The sequence below is a fragment of the Salmo salar genome, chromosome 11 (genome assembly GCF_965601325.2).
Source record: "Salmo salar chromosome 11, fSalSal1, whole genome shotgun sequence".
In the NCBI taxonomy this organism is placed as follows: Eukaryota; Metazoa; Chordata; class Actinopteri; order Salmoniformes; family Salmonidae; genus Salmo; species Salmo salar.
The window spans coordinates 19,387,372-19,406,880 of NC_138301.1; the positions used below are offsets into that span (position 1 = coordinate 19,387,372).

General features: G+C 41.9%; 1 protein-coding gene across 1 annotated transcript in view; it reads left to right on the top strand.

The window, feature by feature from the left end:
• The first annotated feature begins 6,890 nt into the window (after positions 1 to 6,890).
• Positions 6,891 to 19,509, top strand: part of LOC106562107 (polypeptide N-acetylgalactosaminyltransferase 18) — a 102,956-nt gene continuing 90,337 nt past the window's right edge. Inside the window, exon 1 of the mRNA XM_014126700.3 lies at positions 6,891 to 7,521. Coding sequence (XP_013982175.1) covers positions 7,284 to 7,521 — 238 coding nt within the window. The 5' untranslated portion in view covers positions 6,891 to 7,283. The remainder of the gene's footprint in view (positions 7,522 to 19,509) is intronic.

The window sequence follows — 19,509 nt, forward strand, 5'->3', positions numbered from 1 at the left end:
TTTAAAGTATTTGTACTTAAGTACTTTACACCACTGCATAATGTAGTTTGACAAGCATAGTTTAGTTAAGTACAGTTCTGTGTCTTGCAAGACTTTTTAGTTTTGTAATATTCCTCTCTAGCATGTTTTCGCAAAGAGGAAATTAATTTCAAGCCAGAGGCACTATGGGTTGAGTTACATCCATGTTTGTAGGCTATAGTTCAGATTGCAGCCTTGGTACTTAGACAATAGACATACAACTTCCTACATCCATTCACAGTGAATCGTTGTTCTCTCTGTAATGTAAAGGTCAGACTCCATAAATATACAGCACCCACTCCAGTGTAAGGTATGTTGATTAATGGACCTTGTCTCTACTGGCTTAGGGCAGTTTCTCTGGACCCCCGCAAAGTCCGGGTCTCTGTCGGGCCTGGGAGGCTGCTAGTTGCTGCAAAACTAGGTCTACTAGCTTCCACCTGCGATGGTGTTTCGTCAAACGAGGACAAGGGGGTAGCTTTGCTGATGTGGCAATTTGGCACGAGGTTGATCAGATAAAGCTTTTTTTGCGGTGCATTTGTGCACCTCTTGGTCTTGACTATTGTTTATCCATCTTGAACAATTCACTCACTCTCCATCCGAGTCCGATCCGATTCACCTAACTTTTTTTAACTTGATAGGCAATTAGGTGATGAGGCCGAGGCGGGCTGCTGCTGGCGCCGTTGTGAAATAGGCTAATTAGATTCATGAAAACTATATTATCTGACTCACCTACTGTAGATTGGACAACACAATAACTCTGCTTGCTACATGTGGAAATGAAAAAGGAGGGTTACTGTCAAAATTATTTATAAAAAATACACAGTATCAAGGCGAGACCCAAATGCAGACACAGGAGGCAGATGGTTGGAGTCTTACAATGTCTATTAATCCAAAAGGGGTAGGCAAGAGAATGGTCATGGACAGGCAAAAAGGTCAAAACCAGATCAGAGTCCAGGAGGTACAGAGTGGCAGACAGACTCGTGGTCAAGGCAGGGAGAATGGTCAGGGTACAGTCCAGAAACAGGCATGGGTCAAAACCGGGAGGACTAGAAAAAGGAGAATGTAAAAAGCAGGAGAACGGGAAAACCGCTGGTTGACTTGGAAACATACAAGACACCTGGAGGGGGTGGAGACAATCACAAGGACAGGTGAAACAGATCAGGGCGTGACAATACAGTATATATGCAATTTAGACAGAGGTGTGAGATGACAGGCGCATGAGCCCCAAGCTTAATGACAACACACTGCTCTGTCACTGTGGAAGCAAGGTTTCCATGGTTGGCATCCTTGGCCATTATTATACCTGTAGACAGAGATTGTTTGAGGATACTATGACCACAACATGTGAGATAATCCTATTTTGGGAAATGCAGGCATGCACTGTCAGGACTAGATGTAGTGGGTTAAAGTGGATGGAGTATATTTGCGTCAGCAGCATGGGCTGGAATAAGTGTAAAACTATTCAGACTATAGGACTCTCACAATTTAATGGCCTCAAAACCTAAGGGCCATCTGTCAGCCATGTCTGTCATCAGAGTGATTAAAGACAGAGAATATCATATTAATAATATACTGGTCTAAACCCAAGGAGAGTTGCCATCTGCTTTCTATACACTTTGATTAAAAAGCTAATTCCATAACTTGAAGCAGGAGAGCTTAAGGCCAGTTCTGTACCTTGCGATAAACTGTGCAGGGTTAGAACTTAGTTAAAAAGCACTTCAACTGACCTGGAAAAATCCAATTCAATGTTTTTTAGGACAGTCTGAAGACTCCAAGATTTCCAAGACACATACTGTAGTGTAGATAGATATGGCAAGGTTAAATGAAAGGAATGGAGGCTGGGCTGGAGTGGTGGGGTTGACATTAATTCTGATGTAAGTGTAAATAAGCAGAGCCAGATGAAAATAAGCACTGCCATTTTACATCACACCCAGGTAGCCCTACAAACCGCTGGCTCCACACTGTATTAAATCACAGATGTGCAGTGGGCTGTATGCCTGTTAGCTGGGAGGAATGGACCACACTGATAATACTATATAAGGGCCTGACTCATTCTCCCATGAGAGTGAAGCTGATGAGATGGAGCATCATAGGAGACCAGTGGTTGTTTGTCATGTCACCTCAGGGCTTACACAGGGAAGGGCAATGGAAAACAAATGGATCCCATCTTGATTATCAAATATATTTAAATAACAATACCCTCTATGTTCAAATGTGATTTTAATGGGATTATAAAGGAATACATTTGATATCAAATGGTAAGCAGATGGTATTATATCTTCTAATTGTGTTTGCATAATGTCTTCCCCTACTGATCCTTACAAATTTCCCATCAATGCAATTGTTAAAGCTTTTTAATTCCCAGAGATGCTGAGGCTGCTTGGTGCTCTCTACTTGTGGCATCCTCTCTCTAATCAAGTTTGTAATCGAGGCCAGTAATTCATTCTGTTCTGAAGAGGCAGGGACTGTGAGTGTCCCACAGCGAAGGTTGAGAGGGCAACTGCCACCTCCCTGCTGTGACATAAATATGTTTGGTCAAACTCCTTAAGCAGTGCAGACGTCTGTCAGGGGCAAAGATCTGTCATAATTATCCGCCTTTAATCCGGTGTTGAAAACACAACTGGCCTGCTGGGGCAACATTCCCTGCCTCTCTTTCATCACATCTATTGTGAGTCTGGCCCTGCTGCTGTCTTTGACTGGTGCTTGTGATGACTAAGACACTGAGTGCCAATGACCCTCTAGCTCTCCTTCAGATCATATTGAGAAATGTAATTTTAGGTCGGATGCTGATACCAGACGCTGATACTGTCATTTATGCCCATTAGGAATCCTGAGGGAAAGGAGGCTTAGAAACCCGGTGCTTTAGCAATAGGGAGCTACACAAAATTAATGTTCTGGTCACACTGCAACAAACCTCACAAGAGAACCATGGGGCCAGCGGGATTTATGAATACAACGTATAGAGTGGACTGACCTGTAAAAAGGTATAAATTAGTTCCTCTTGATTGGCGACAGGAAAAGGGCTGTTGGAAGCTGCTGGTATCAGAGGAACACTTGAGGCATTACACAGATGTCTCTCATCTCTAAAAGCAGCCAGCATGAAGAGCGAATCAGAATGGGATTTGGGAACGTTTTGTTCCAACTGGCACACAAACAGAAAATTATTTGGCCCCACTGCACCAAGAACATTATATTCCAGCAGATAGGAGAATTACAGCATGGTGCTTTGGACTGAGATTTTTACAAAACCCTCGCCACTCTGACTAGGTTCTGCGGAACAAGACCGGCTTTCTGCTGTGCCCCTTAATTGAGTCTCCATTCTCTCCCACAGCTGCAGTGTGCTTGGCACTTAAAAAACTGGCACTGAAGCCATTCACAAAGGGCCTGCACTCTGGGCAGACGCAAATACCAATTTTCAAAATTCAAGTTTCATACGACTAGACGATTTGAGATCCATTAACGGCATCACAACAAAAGGGAGGCCCAGAAAGGCAATTAGTGTACAGCAGAGAATGTCATTCAGGAAGGAGGATGCATTGTTAGGGTGGAGGAAGAGGAATTAAGGGACGTGACGGAGAAGTGCAGCGCCCCCAACCTTTAGCCTTTCACTTCTGACCAATGTCATATACCGAACATAAAGATTGGATATACAGTGCATTCTGAAAGTACTCAGACCCCTTGAATTTTCCCACATTTTGTTACATTACAGCCTTATTCTAAAATGTATTAAATTGTTTTTTCCCTTCATCAATCTACACACAATACCCCATAATGGCAAAACAGATTTTTAGGCATTTTTGCAAATGTATTACAAATAAAAAACGGAAATATCATATTTACATAACTATTCAGACCCTTTACTCAGTACTTTGTTGAAGCACCTTTGGCAGCGGTTACAGCCTCGAGTCTTCTTGGGTATGACGCCACAAGCTTGGCACACCTGTATTTGTGGAGTTTCTCCCGTTGATCTCTGCAGATCCTCTCAAGCTCTGTCAGGTTGGATGGGGAGCGTCCCTGCACAGGTATTTTCAGGTCTCTCCAGAGACGTTCGATCGGGTTCAAGTCCAGGCTCTGGCTGGGCCACTCAAGGACATTCAGAGACTTGTCCCGAAGCCACTCCTGCATTGTCTTGGCTGTGTGCTTAGGGTCATTGTCCTGTTGGAAGGTGAACCTTTGCACCTAGTCTGAGGTTCTGAGCAGGTTTTCATCAAGGATCTCTCTGTACTTTGCTCCATTCATCTTTCCCTCAATACTGACTTGTCTCGCAGTCCCTGCTGCTGAAAAATATCCCCACAGCATGATGCTGCCACCACCATGCTTCACCGTAGGGATGGTGTCAGATTTCCTCCAGACGTGACGCTTGAAATTCAGGCCAAAGAGTTCAATCTTGGTTTCATCAGACCAGAGAATCTTGTTTCCCATGGTCTGATAGTCTTTAGGTCCCTTTTGGCAAACTCCAAACGGGCTGTCATGTGCCTTTTACTGAGGAGTGGCTTCCGTCTGGCGACTCTACCATACAGGCCTGATTGGTGGAGTACTGCAGAGATGGTTGTCCTTCTGGAAGGTTCTCCCATCTCCACAGAGGAACTCTGGAGCTCTTTTAGAGTGACCATCAGGTTCTTGGTCACCTCCCTGACCAAGTCCCTTCTCTCCCGATTGCTCAGTTCGGCGGGGCGGCCAGCTCTAGGAAGAGTCTTGGTGGTTCCAAACTTCTTCCATTTAAGGATGATGGAGGCCACTGTGTTCTGGAGAACATTCAATTCGCAGAAATGTTTTGGTCCTTCCCCAGATCTGTGCTCGACACAATACTGTCTCGGAGCTCTAGCACAATTCCTTCAACTTCATGGCTTGGTTTTTGCTCTGACATGCACTGTCAACTGTGGGACTTTATATAGACAGGTGGGTGCCTTTCAAAGTCATGTCCAAACAGTTGAATTTACCACAGATGTACTCCAATCAAGTTGTAGAAACATCTCAAGGATGACCAATGGAAACAGGAAGCGCCTGAGTTCAATTTCAAGTCTCATGGCAAAGGGTCTGAATACTTACAGTATGTAAATAAGGTATTTGTTTTTTATTTGTAATAAATTAGCAAACTTTTCTAAAAACCTGTTTCGCTTTGTCATTTTGGGTACTGTGTGTAGATTTATTTTTATTGAATCCATTTTATAATAAGGCTGTAACGTAACAAAATGTGGAAAAGGTCAAGGGGTCTGAATGTTTTGCGAATGCACTGTCGATAGATGAGTCTCGTAGAAAAAGACAATGCAAAACCATGCATCAATGAATCGCTGTGGTGCTGAATATATTATCTTTGCTTTACTGTAAATCCATTACCTTACAAATAAATGACGACATATTGTTCAAGCGCTGAATCACTCGTTAGAGGGGAGGAAATAATGCCTTACCACCAGTACATTTACATTCCATTGTCAATGTTCCACTGAACTCACGCTGGCATCAGAGATCAATAGCCTTCTCAACCTTACAATATAATATTGCATATGCATCTTCCATGATGCCCCCCATTGAGCGGCTGCTGAGATGTTTCAGTGTTTATTGTCGTTTTTAGGCCTGAAGGGGTGAAATCGTTTTTAGGCCTGCATTTCTCTCATGCTTTCATGTTCCAGAGGAATACAGGGGGAGAGGGATCAAGGCCCTGTCTGATGCACACAGCAGGAGCAGCTGGGCACACTGGGTTCCCTCCAGAAGGAGCCACTGTGCATGATGGGGTTGGTTCTAAGACCATTGAAGGAAGAACTGGGCCAAATGCTTTCACCATGGTTCCCACTCTAACAGTTGTAGCCTGTTTCAAGTAAGCTTCTCACTCAGGGACACCTAAATGCACACAGCAAAGATAGATTTCTGTGCCATTGTGCAATGAAATATGTTGTTGTGCATGCAGGGAAAATGTGTATTCTAAGCGACTTTGATAATAATAATAATGATGATGAGGATGAAAATGTGTTTCAGAACCGTATTGTTTTGTTTGGCTGTCTGTTTGTCTACTCCACTGTGTCCTCACATAGCGTAACTGTGATGATCAATGGAAATGTAGTAATTGGGTTGTCCAGTGTCCGCCCTTTGGAGAGAGAATAGGCTTCATCTAGGAACAACAAGCAGGACACTGTTATGAGATAAACATGTTCATTTTCTAACATGAACCTCTGCTGTCGAACTGATGAAGTAGTGTGTACAAACACTTATTATACACCTTGTCATTTAGGTCCCAGTGTCTCTATCTTGTGGCTTGATAAAGTATTGCAAGTGATCTCTCACGCTCTTCTTCAGTGCCACATCCATTGGAAACAAAGTTGAATGTTCAATTTGCAGGGAGAGGCTATTAACAAAATAGGTCAATCATTTATTTGGATACACAAACCATTAGTTGTCAACAATTACCAGAAGCAATATGGGGATACTTTTATCACAAGAACAACACATGGCATACCAACATACCAACTGAGTGTAAAGGTGGCAATATTTAATATGCTGTCATCTCTAGCATATGTTTACTAGGCCTACTCTTAGTATGTGACAGGTTGCAGATGACAAGAATGCATGTGACATGAAATAAGTATTTGACAAGAATGTAAATGTCACATTTCACAATGTAAATTGTAGCCTAGGTTTAATCTATTCCTTGATTGGAAAACAGTACTGTACAGTAGCCTACCTTTATGTCAAAATAGGAATATCTTGAAACAATTACAGTTAATAATTGCTGCGACATTTTAAATGAGTAATTACTATCTATTAATTATTAGCGCAATTGAAAACGTTCACAATAAAACCTTCCCACATTCTAATCTAAATGGATAATTGTGGAAGTGAATGCACAGTAGCCTATTACACAATTTCACTATTGTATCTCATTGGACAGTGGTTAAACGCATGTTCCCCCGCTTTCTGTCTGTCTGAGAAATCGCGACTGGTGTGGACTTGCAAATGAAGCGAAATAGGGAACGTTCGTCCCCAAGACGATCACCTTTACTTTCCAACGACTGAGATTTTTTTTTCATTTTTGACCTACCTATTTGGATTAAATCATAGCCTTCTGCGCGTGAAGGCAGAGTGCGGTTATTGGATCCGGAGGCGCTGGTTGCCCGCATTTGCAGATCGAATTGCATCGTTGTGGAGTTCTAGTAATTTATCCAGGTTGCTCTCAAGTGACGCGCATAGCACATTCTAGGATTTTGGTGGACGACAGTCGCACTTGTCCTCTGGTGTACTGAATTTCGTTGGCTGTATGGAGGGATGTCGGGATGGCTTGCACCAGGAGAACCAAAACTTTGGTGTCTACATGCGTGATCTTGAGTGGCATGACCAACATCGTGTGTCTCCTCTATGTTGGATGGGTCACTAATTATATCGCGAATGTATACATCAAAGTCCCTATGCCTGTCCCAGAGAAAAAGTTAGAAGGCGATAAGAAGGGGGACACCCTACGGATCATAGAAAGACTTGATCGACTTGAGAATGTGGTCAACCAGCACATACAAGGTAAAGTAACCACTACACTGAGCAAAGTATCCTTTACTTACCGTTTGATAGATTCTGAGTTGCATATGTTTAATTGCATTGAATGGATGGTTTGCGATGTATTAATGATATCGACCTATGTGAATGAGCCTATATCTCCAAACTCAGCAAATAATGACATTGTTGATTTATAACATAAGATGACCCTAACATTTTCCTTTCTGAATAATGTGACAAACATTTGTCATCTCCTTACTTTGAGTGGTCTGCCTGTCTGGGCCATGTGACAGAAAGGGAAAAGGACAATGAGATCATTGCAAAAGCCATTTATTCTCTCTGGAGGCAAAATTCCTAGAAGTCTATGTATTATAATTGGAGCAGTGTTGGTGAACTTAATTGCTTCTCCCACAGCATGAAATATACATATAGTAAATGTGTAGCTGCAGTTAAACTCAACCTCATACTTTGCTGTCTCTCACATGCTGAAGCTTAAAACCTTCTTTTTCAAAACCCGAATCTGTCTCCTTATACATTTTGGCATAATTGTCTTTTTTTTTGCATCTGCTCATCAGGTGTATTATGACTGCCTATTGTGAATCTCTTGAAGTTTGTCTGTCTGTTAGGCCAATAGTCTCATGAAAACTGTAGTGTAGACTGAATGTGAAAACTAGCCCAGCGTACTGTACGTATCAGCTACAATGTCATCTATTTTGAGCTTTAAAACTCAATGTCAAATGTACTGGGACTACATTTTGAAGGATGTTATATCAATGTAATACGGCACACACAGTATATACTGTACCCAAACAGAGGTTGGTCTGTCTTCCCCAGACATAGTGTTGGAGATACTGTTGAACTTGCAGCGAGTGAATTTCGACAGACATAATACTATAAAGAACAGTTTAAAAAAATTATCTCACAAGCTCAATTGCTACAGAATGGGGCCATTAATTCAATTAATCTAATGGGAATCTGATATAAAAAAAAAAAAACATTGAATATCCTTTTGACTTTGGATTCCTCTTGTGTTCTTGGGAATGTCTGGAATTCCCTTCTCAAATTCCTTCAGGCTTTGACCCTAGCTACAGCATACAGTTACTCCATACTCATACTGTAATTCTCTCCCTCCCTTTCTGTGTCATGATTTGAGCTTCACTCTTGTCAACACAAGAGAATAATGTTAACCAGGCTCTGATTTGAAACTGTGCAAGACAGGTAGAGTATGAGTTACAGGGAGACACCCATCCCTAGGTCACTGGCAGAGGTGGACTTCACTGAGCTGTGAGGCACCATACATAGTCAAGTCTGGCTTGAGTAAACATTCTTTGTGGTGCCAAGACTACATTTCACTGTTTGGCACTGACAGAGAGCAGCCTGTTGAACAGCACTCTGTATGTTTTCTCTGTAAGAGTGTCTGCCTAACTGTCTTATCTCCTCAGGAAATGTTTGGACTATTTGTGTTACTCAAAAGGAGAAATGTCGCATTAGGTCAGATTGTAAAGATCAATTCAATGTGGCACAGAACACGGCTGGAAGAACAGAATGCCCTCTGTCTATAGCACTATACTGTATGGAGGGTGGACTGATAAAACATGCACTGGAACTCAGCTGTGCTTGCATGTTGATTTGGAATGTATCATCACTCAGCCTATTAGAGGTGGACCTCAGATTTGAGATAGGTTTGAAGACACGGCTTGGGCAGGCATAAAAAAATGTGGATTCGTTTTGTAGAATAGTAAACCAGGAAGACTACTACTCAGAACACATCTAGAGTTCTATTTATCTTGCCAATGTAAGAATGCCAAGAATGAAAACAGTTCCAGTTTGCTGTTCCTGTAACTGTCACACGATGTACTGATGCACGAATGCGCACACACACACACTTTTATTTTACTATCCTTGTGGGGACCAACAAATGTATTCCCATTCAAAATCCTATTTTCCCTAACCCTAAATCTAACCCTAACTCCTAAACCTCTAACCCTAACCTTAATTCTATCCCTAATCCTTATTGTAACCCTAAACCTAGCCGCTAAGCCTAAAATAGCCTTTTTCCTTGTGGGGACCGGCGAAATGTCCCCACTTGTCCGAATTTTCTTGTTTTATTATCCTTGTGAGGACTTCTGGTCTCCACAAGGATAGTAAAACAAAACCACACACACACCTCAAGCGCTGCTTGTAATGTAAAGATAAAGCCCCATGTCCCACAGTGTATCACTGCATGTGGGAAGGGAACATTTTCACCGGTACACAGCAGGCGTGGTATCACCATGTTGGACACAGACAGTCCGTTAAAACGTGTCTGACTGATGTCACCTCCATACTCAATATAATAAGGCTTGAAAACTCCTCATATCAGTATTTGATGATAGAGGGCAGTGGTCTGCATTTGTCTAAAGAGCGCATAAGGCACTGCACACAACCCTTGATATTTATTAAGCACAGTCACTGAATGAGGCTCGGCTGGGTAGCTGACAAGTCCACACACGCCCACCATAAGTGCTGTTACTGCACTCTACGGCTTTCCTTGTGCTCCCAAAAGCCTTCATACTGTAAATGCATGTGTGTGAAGGTACTGCTGTACAAAACGGACAACAACTTACATAGTCCTCTATTAATAAATACGCTGCCATGACACTTGTTTACCCTGAACATATTTAGTATGTGACAAGCATATATATATATATATGACGGAGTGTTCTTGTACAGAGACATAGAAATTAGAGGTTGACCGATTTTAATTAGGGCAGATTTAAAGTTTTCATAACAATCGGTAATCAGCGTTTTTGGATGCCGATAATATTGCTTTCCACAAGGAAACTGAGTGGCAGGCTGACCACCTGTTACGCGAGTGCAGCAAGGAGCCAAGGTAAGTTGCTAGCTAGCATTAAACTTATCTTATAAAAAACAATCTTCACTAGTTAACTACACATGGTTGATGATATTACTAGGTTAACTAGCTTGTCCTGCATTGCATATAATCAATGCGGTGCCTGTTAATTTAGCATCGAATCACAGCCTACTCCGCCAAACGGGATGATAAAAAAAGCACAATCGTTGCACGAATGTACCTAACCATAAACATCAATGCCTTTTTTTAAATCAATAAACAGAAGTATATATTTTTAAAGCTGCATATTTAGTTTAAAAAAATGATGTTAGCAGGTATATGCAACAGTTTGGGCCGCCTGGCTCATTGTGAACTAATTTGCCAGAATTTTACATAATTATGACATAACGTTGAAGGTTGTGCAATGTAACAGCAATATTTAGACTTAGGGTTGCCACCGTTAGATAAAATACGGAACGGTTCCGTATTTCACTGAAAGAATAAACATTTTGTTTTCGAAATGATAGTTTACGGATTTGACCATATTAATGACCAAAGGCTCGTATTTATGTGTTTATTGTATTATAATTAAGTCTACGATTTGATAGAGCAGTGTGACTGAGCGGTGGTAGGCAGCAGCAGGCTTGTAAGCATTCATTCAAACTTTACTGCGTTTGCCAGCAGCTCTTAGCAATACTTGAGTCACAGCGCTGTTTATGACTTCAAGCCTATCAACTCCTGAGATTAGGCTGGCAATACTAAAGTACCTATTAGAACATCCAATAGTCCAAGGTATATGAAATACAAATAGTCTACGCGTTATAATTTCTATAATAACAAAACCTAAAACTTCTTAACTGGGAATATTGAAGAACTGGGAATAATTGTCATTATTACATATACTGCTCAAAAAAATAAAGGGAACACTTAAACAACACATCCTAGATCTGAATGAAAGAAATAATCTTATTAAATACTTTTTTCTTTACATAGTTGAATGTGCTGACAACAAAATCACACAAAAATAATCAATGGAAATCCAATTTATCAACCCATGGAGGTCTGGATTTGGAGTCACACTCAAAATTAAAGTGGAAAACCACACTACAGGCTGATCCAACTTTAATGTAATGTCCTTAAAACAAGTCAAAATGAGGCTCAGTAGTGTGTGTGGCCTCCACGTGCCTGTATGACCTCCCTACAATGCCTGGGCATGCTCCTGATGAGGTGGCGGATGGTCTCCTGAGGGATCTCCTCCTAGACCTGCACTAGAGCATCCGCCAACTCCTGGACAGTCTGTGGTGCAATGTGGCGTTGGTGGATCGAGCGAGACATGATGTCCCAGATGTGCTCAATTGGATTCAGGTCTGGGGAACGGGCAGGCCAGTCCATAGCATCAATGCCTTCCTCTTGCAGGAACTGCTGACACACTCCAGCCACATGAGGTCTAGCATTGTCTTGCATTAGGAGGAACCCAGGGCCAACCGCACCAGCATATGGTCTCACAAGGGGTCTGAGGATCTCATCTCGGTACCTTATGGCAGTCAGGCTACCTCTGGCGAGCACATGGAGGGCTGTGCGGCCCCCCAAAGAAATGCCACCCCACACCATGACTGACCCACTGCCAAACCGGTCATGCTGGAGGATGTTGCAGGCAGCCAAACGTTCTCCACGGCGTCTCCAGACTCTGTCACGTCTGTCACGTGCTCAGTGTGAACCTGCTTTCATCTGTGAAGAGCACAGGGCGCCAGTGGCGAATTTGCCAATCTTGGTGTTCTCTGGGAAATGCCAAACGTCCTGCACGGTGTTGGGCTGTAAGCACAACCCCCACCTGTGGACGTTGGGCCCTCATACCACCCTCATGGAGTCTGTTTCTGACCGTTTGAGCAGACACATGCACATTTGTGGCCTGCTGGAGGTCATTTTGCAGGGCTCTGGCAGGGCTTCTCCTGCTCCTCCTTGCACAAAGGCGGAGGTAGCGGTCCTGCTGCTGGGTTGTTGCCCTCCTACGGCCTCCTCCACATCTCCTGATGTACTGGCCTGTCTCCTGGTAGTGCCTCCATGCTCTGGACACTATGCTGGCAGACACAGCAAACCTTCTTGCCACAGCTCGCATTGATGTGCCATCCTGGATGAGCTGCACTACCTGAGCCACATGTGTGGGTTGTAGATTCCGTCTCATGCTACCACTAGAGTGAAAGCACCGCCAGCATTCAAAAGTGACCAAAACATCAGCCAGGAAGCATAGGAACTGAGAAGTGGTCTGTGGTCCCCACCTGCAGAACCACTCCTTTATTGGGGGTGTCTTGCTAATTGCCTATAATTTCCACCTGTTGTCTATTCCATTTTCACAACAGCATGTGAAATTTATTATCAATCAGTGTTGCTTCCTAAGTGGACAGTTTGATTTCACAGAAGTGTGATTGACTTGGAGTTACATTGTGTTGTTTAAGTGTTCCCTTTATTTTTTTGAGCAGTGTATATAAAAATCGGCCGATTGATTGGTATTGGCTTTTTTTGGTCCTCCAAAAATCATAATCGGTCGACCTCTAATATAATTGTGTCTTGTGCTGTATAACACTGGGCATCATTCAGGCATCAATCACTCAGAATGATGATGTGTGAAGTCTCTTTTCTCCTGCAATGTGTTTACCTGGCTTTTTATGAGCATACCAGCATACATTTTGAGCCGTTCAAGAGTGCTCCTCTACACAGGTAACTGCGAATTCACTTGAGAGGTCTTCCTGAGTCATCAAAAAGTGAATATGAATTTAGACATGACAGAACTCAAAGGAGTTTTCTTCCGTAAAGTACAGCTGTGCCTCAGAGACTTTACTATAGATCTCCCCTCTGAACATGAGGAAAGCAAAGACAAAGTATGGGTGTATTTAATGGTGATTGTTTTTGTGAGAAGGCAGTGGTCCTCTGGTTTATTTTACCTCGGGGGCTGTATATTACCCCTGGGGATAACTAATGCTATGGTGCTGATTCAGAGGGAGATGATGATGCTATTTGATTGGAAGGCCTCAATCAAATCAACCCGTCAAATCAATTGAAAAGCCCTCTAAATCACAATGAGTGTTTACTCTTGAGAAGAGGAGCGAGAGAGGGGACGTGTGTGTGTGTGTGTGTGTGTGTGTGTGTGTGTGTGTGTGCACTGTGTGTTATACACTCCTTGCTGGGGGGCAGGTAATAAATGTTGTATAATGGAACAAGACATGTATAGCCGACGGTTTTATCTTTTTGCATGGTTTTGGCTACAGAGCACTTATCTGCCTTGTTGCTTCCACTAAAATTTCACCCCCTGTATTCTGCCATGCCAAGTCAGTTTGCCCCCACATCCTTTCAATTAAATATTGAATGACATAATGGCTGCAAGAGGCAACCAAGTGTCATAATAATACATGATGCTTAACTTGCTGAATATAGGTTGAATATGGATTGCAAACAAGTGGTTCTCTTGATCTAACATTAGGGCTGAACAGGCCGTGTTCAGCTGATCTGCTGACTGTTGGGAAGCTACCCAAAATATTAATCAAATCATTGGCGATGCCAGGTTACTTTTGTTTTTGTAAACGTTACTTAATGCATCAAAGACTAACACGGAACCCAAACCGGCTGTGCGCGTGCGCCATCGTGCGTTATCGTGCATACATTTATTTTGTCCCCCTACACCAAACGCAATCACGACACGCAGGTTAAAATATCAAAGCAAACTCTGAACCAATAACATTGATTTGGGGACAGGTCGAAAAGCATTAAACATCTATGGCAATTTAGCTAGTTAGCTTGCACTTGCTAGCTAATTTGGCCTATTTAGCTAGCTTGTTGTTGCTAGCTAATTTGTCCTGGGATATAAACATTGAGTTGTTATTTTACCTGAAATGCACAAGGTCTTCTACTCCGACAATTAATCCATACATAAAATGGCCAACCGAATCGTTTCTAGTCATCTCTCCTCCTTCCAGGCTTTTTCATCTTTGAACTTATATGGTGATTGGCATCTACATTTTCATAGTATTACCAAGACAATCGGCAAAACATTTCGTCTTTCAATCACCCACGTGGGTAAACCAATGAGGAGATGGCACGTGGGTACCTGCTTCTATAAACCAATGAGGAGATGGGAGAGGCAGGACTTGCAGTGCGATCTGCATCAGTAATAGGAATGACTTCTATTTTAGCCCTTGGCATCGCAGACACTCATTGGCGTGCGCGAGCAGTGTGGGTGCAATAATTGAATAACATGGATTTCTAAATTTATTTTGCAACGCTCGCGCACGCGACGTGTCCGATCTGGTCAGCATGTAACATTTCATTGACAGACTGGGAAAACTCTCACACAGACTTTCATTAGATATTTAGTTACAGTTGAAGTCATTAAATCTCATTTTTCAACCACGCCAAAACTATAGTTTCTTAACAATACATTTGTGGAAAGTCGGTTAGGACATCTACTTTATCATTTTTTTCCAGCAATTGTTCACAGACAGATTATTTCACTTATAATTCACTGTATCACAATTCCAGTGGGTCAAAAGTTAACATACACTAAGTTGACTGTCCATTTAAACAGCTTGGGAAATTCCAGAAAATTATGTCATGGCTTTAGAAGCTTCTGATAGGCTAATTGACATACTTTGAGTCAATTGGAGGTGTACCTGTGGATGTATTTCAAGACCTACCTTCAAACTCAGTGCCTCTTTGCTTGACATCATGGGAAAATCAAAAGAAATCAACCAAGACCTCAGAAAAAAAATTGTAGACCTCCACAAGTCTGATTCATCCTTTGGAGCAATTTCCAAATGCCTGAAGATACCACGTTCATCTGTACAAACAATAGTACGCAAGTATAAACACCAAGGAACCACACAGTCGTCATACCGCTCGGGAAGGGGATGCGTTCTGTCTCCTAGAGAGGAACGTACTTTGGTGCGAAAAGTGCAAATCAATCCCAGAACAACAGCAAAGGACCTTGTGAAGATGCTGGAGGAAACAGGTACAAAAGTATCTATATCCACAGTAAAATGAGTCCTATATTGACATAACCTGAAAGGCCGCTCAGCAAGGAGGAAGCCACTGCTCCAAAACCGCCATAAAAAAGTCAGACTATGGTTTGCAACTGCACATGGGGACAAATATCGTACTTTTTGGAGAAATGTTCTCTGGTCTGAAGAAACAAAAATAGAACTGTTTGGCCATAATGACCATCGTTATGTTTGGAGGGGAAAGGGGGAGGCTTGCAAGCCAAAGAACACCATCCCAACCGTGAAGCACGGGGTGGCAGCATCATGTTGTGGGGGTGCTTTGCTGCAGGAGGGACTGGTGCACTTCACAAAATACATGGCATCATGAGGCAGGAAAATTATGTGGATATATTGAAGCAACATCTCAAGACATCAGTCAGGAAGTTGAAGCTTTGTCGCAAATGGGTCATCCAAATGAACAATGACCCCAAGCATACTTCCAAAGTTGTGGCAAAATGGCTTAAGGACAACAAAGTCAAGGTATTGGAGTGACCATCACAAAGCCCTGACCTCAAACCTATAGAACATACATTTGTGGACAGAACTGAAAAGGTGTGTGTGAACAAGGAGGCCTACAAACCTGACTCAGTTACACCAGCTCTGTCAGGGGGAATGGGCTACAATTCACCCAACTTATTATGGGAAGCTTGTGGAAGGCTACCCAAAACGTTTGACCCAAGTTAAACAATTGAATGGCAATGCTACCAAGTACTAATGAGTGTATGTAAACTTCTGACCCACTGGAATGTGATGAAAGAAATAAAAGCTGAAATCATTCTCTCTACTATTATTCTGACATTTCACATTAAAATAAAGTGGTGATCCTAACTGACCTAAGACAGGACATTTTTACTAGGATTAAATGTCAGGAATTGTGAAAAACTGAGTTTCAATGTATTTTGCTAAGGCGTATGTAAACTTCCAACTTCAACTGTAAGTACCCTACTTTGCACTGACAGTCTATGTACTCTTAAGGGACCAATGAATATCCTCATTTCATAGCAGAATGCAGAAATGCTGTAACCCTTTTCCCTCAAAGGGAAGTGCAGATACAGTATCTCATTCTTCCATGCTTCCTTTTAACTCTCAGAATGCCACTTAGCAACTCCCACAGTTAATTACCTTTGCAGGTTATGGATTGGTAGAATCTGGGTGTCAGGGTAACATTGGTGCCACGGTAACAGAGTAGAAATGTTGTCATTTCTCTACAGGGTGTCTGTTCTTTACAGAGTACAGCCTCAATGTATGCAGTGGTTTTGGGATTGACAATTTACTGGAATGACAACTAAGATCTACCAATCCAAAGGGAATGTGGTGTCCGTGAAAGTGTGCTGAAGCAGGGGTGGAGTGTGAGAGTGTGGAAAGGGAGTCTCCAGAATGTTGATTTGCTTTACCAGTAATGGAACGATTATTGAGTTACAGAGAAACAAATGCACTGGAGGATGATTGCTAATGAAAACAATTAATTACCTTGAATCCAGAGGGCAAAAGCATCATGAAGAAAATCAAAATAAATTAGAAATTGTAACCTCCCTTGCAAGTATTTCAGTTCAAAGAGTGTCCCCTGACAATTTACTCTAAACAGGAAACTATTTATTGCATTTCTTTAAGGCTACTGTTCCATGTTTATTTGAATTAACTGATAAAATAGTGTCTTCATGTAATTGTTGTTTGTCACTACTGTGATTCTGAGGTAGATTTATGTCTCATTTCTGGAGAAGTGTAAGGAGGAGGTTATTTTAACACTTTACTCCGTATCTGCTAAAATATCTAGAAAGCAATGTACAGATAATTCAGAACAGCGTTTAGAAGTGTCCCACTGAAACAAAAGCATTTGACAGCCCTCTCTGGCTATTCCATGATTAAGATGGTCCCATGCAGACTCTGCCTCTCCTCTATACCCCACCATCATCCCAAGCAATTTGTCTCAGTCCCTCATATCTGCCCGGTCTATTTGCTAAGTGCACACATGGGCACAAAGACAGCTTGTGTTCCACCATACAGGCTTTTTAGGGAAGGCTCATCTCCATGTGGCGAAATGAGAAAGCTGAGTGAAGGTGACAGTAACTTAGACAAATTGGAGTGCTTTGTTTTTACATGCTAGATTGTATACCCATATTCGTCTGCCATCCTATTTACTTCATAATTCATGCCTCTGAGTAAGAAAGTAACATTTTGGTTTGAGCAGAAAAAGCCTTTTATTTCTGGAGTTCTACAGTCTTTCTAGTTTTCTAATACTGTATTATTCTTTGATGTACTGATTTATGAGTAGGACTGTTTTCTCATAGAGCAGGAAACATACCAGGATGTACTACACTGGGGAAATGCACAAACTCATTTTCTTATTTAGGAATTCATACAGAAACTCAGTGGTGCAAATCGAGGTCGTGCAGAGCACAGCACAGTCGATGACTGCATTCGAAAACAGGTCTGGGGAAATTTACAGATGTAGGTTCTTAATTTGAGCCATTTCGCTGCAGCAGGAAAATAATCCTGCAGCAACAGGAAATGTGAAGTATTATGTGGATTATAATGAATGTACATTTTTGTGGGGTTGATGCATTTTTCAAAGGGAAAATCAAGTCTGAAATTTTCAATTACAAACTTCAGAAGCCTTTTTAAACCTTAAATACATGTTTTACATCTCCTGCATTTCAGGAAGGTTCAACTGCAACACAGTGATCAAATTAAGATCCTATATCTGTAATGAAGATGTCTTATTCCGTAGGTAGTGTGTGCAGGTTAAGACATTTAAGGTAGGGTATCGCTGGAGTCTATTGGCACAGAGGAAAAGAAGAGTTGTTCTTATTGCATGCCTTATTTCTCTATGCCCCTGCACCTCTCCCTGATGAATCAGCAGACTACAGATGTAGGATCTTAATTTGATCACCCTGTTGCAGCAGAACTTTCAAATGTAATGTATTTAAGGTTTAAAAAGGCTTCTGAAGTTTGACATTTTCACAGACATTTCAGACTGAATTTACCCTTATGAAAAATGTATCAACCTCTACAAAAATGTATATTAATTATAATCCACATAATAATTCACATTTCCTGTTGCTGCAGGATATTTTAACCACTGTAGCAAACTGGCTCAAATGAATATCCTACATCTGTATCCTGCTGAAGGTTGGTGTAAACCGTGGATTGATAACCCAGAGACTGAAGGAAGTGAGACAGAGAGAGATGATGACTGGAAGGAAGGAAGAGACTCAGCAGGAGGCTGCATCACCAGTGGCCTGCCCGGGGATTCATCACTGTTAACCCTAATTGGGATGTTAATCAAAATGCATATGTCTCATCATGTCCCCTACTCACTGGCTCCCAGGGCTTATAAAACATTAATAATCCATCACTGATCCAGAAGTGAACTGAATGGACCTAACTGTCATACTGTGGGTCATTGTGTGTTATTCTATGATAGTTATTCATTGCCACATGCGTAGCTGTGAGACTATTGAGGTTGTTGCTATGTCATTGTTGTTGAACCGTCAGTGAGTGAAACAACTCCCTCCTGCGTCAGTGTTCTTATTATGGAGTGTACTGAGTGGAGAGGCTTTCTAACTTATACTAACTATTGAGTGTATGAAGCAGCTAATTACAGAGGAGCCACTTTTTTGCTCCAATATCTTGAGCAGGGGATTCTAATTAGCGGCAATGGGACCTAATTGCTAGTTAATTAGAGGGAATGAAGAACCTGTGAGGAGCTACGAGTATAGGCCCAATCAGCCACATGCCATTCCCTGAACCTGACAGAAATTAGTGCTCCATTGCAGACTGGCATTTGTGCTGATGTATTGGGAGAGGGTGCTACTAAGGTATCTCATACCCACAGGATGTTGAAAATCAGCCTCAATTATCACCATGTCTCATTTGATCATTTTTACCCTGGAACTTAATTACTTCGTGCCGCTAAATTCTCCTGTTATCTAATTGTTTTTCAGTATTCCTCACAAACCACCTGAAGGCAACACACACACACCACACAGGTTTATTTTCAGATGTTCATTCAAATCACTACAGCAATTAGCATTTGGCCACTTTTGTCCACTGGGCTGCAACACGTTCTGTTATTCATAATAGTTATCACCAATCCATATAATCACAATCTGCCCTGTGTGCATTAAAGACATGCCCCATTCATTCGTAGTT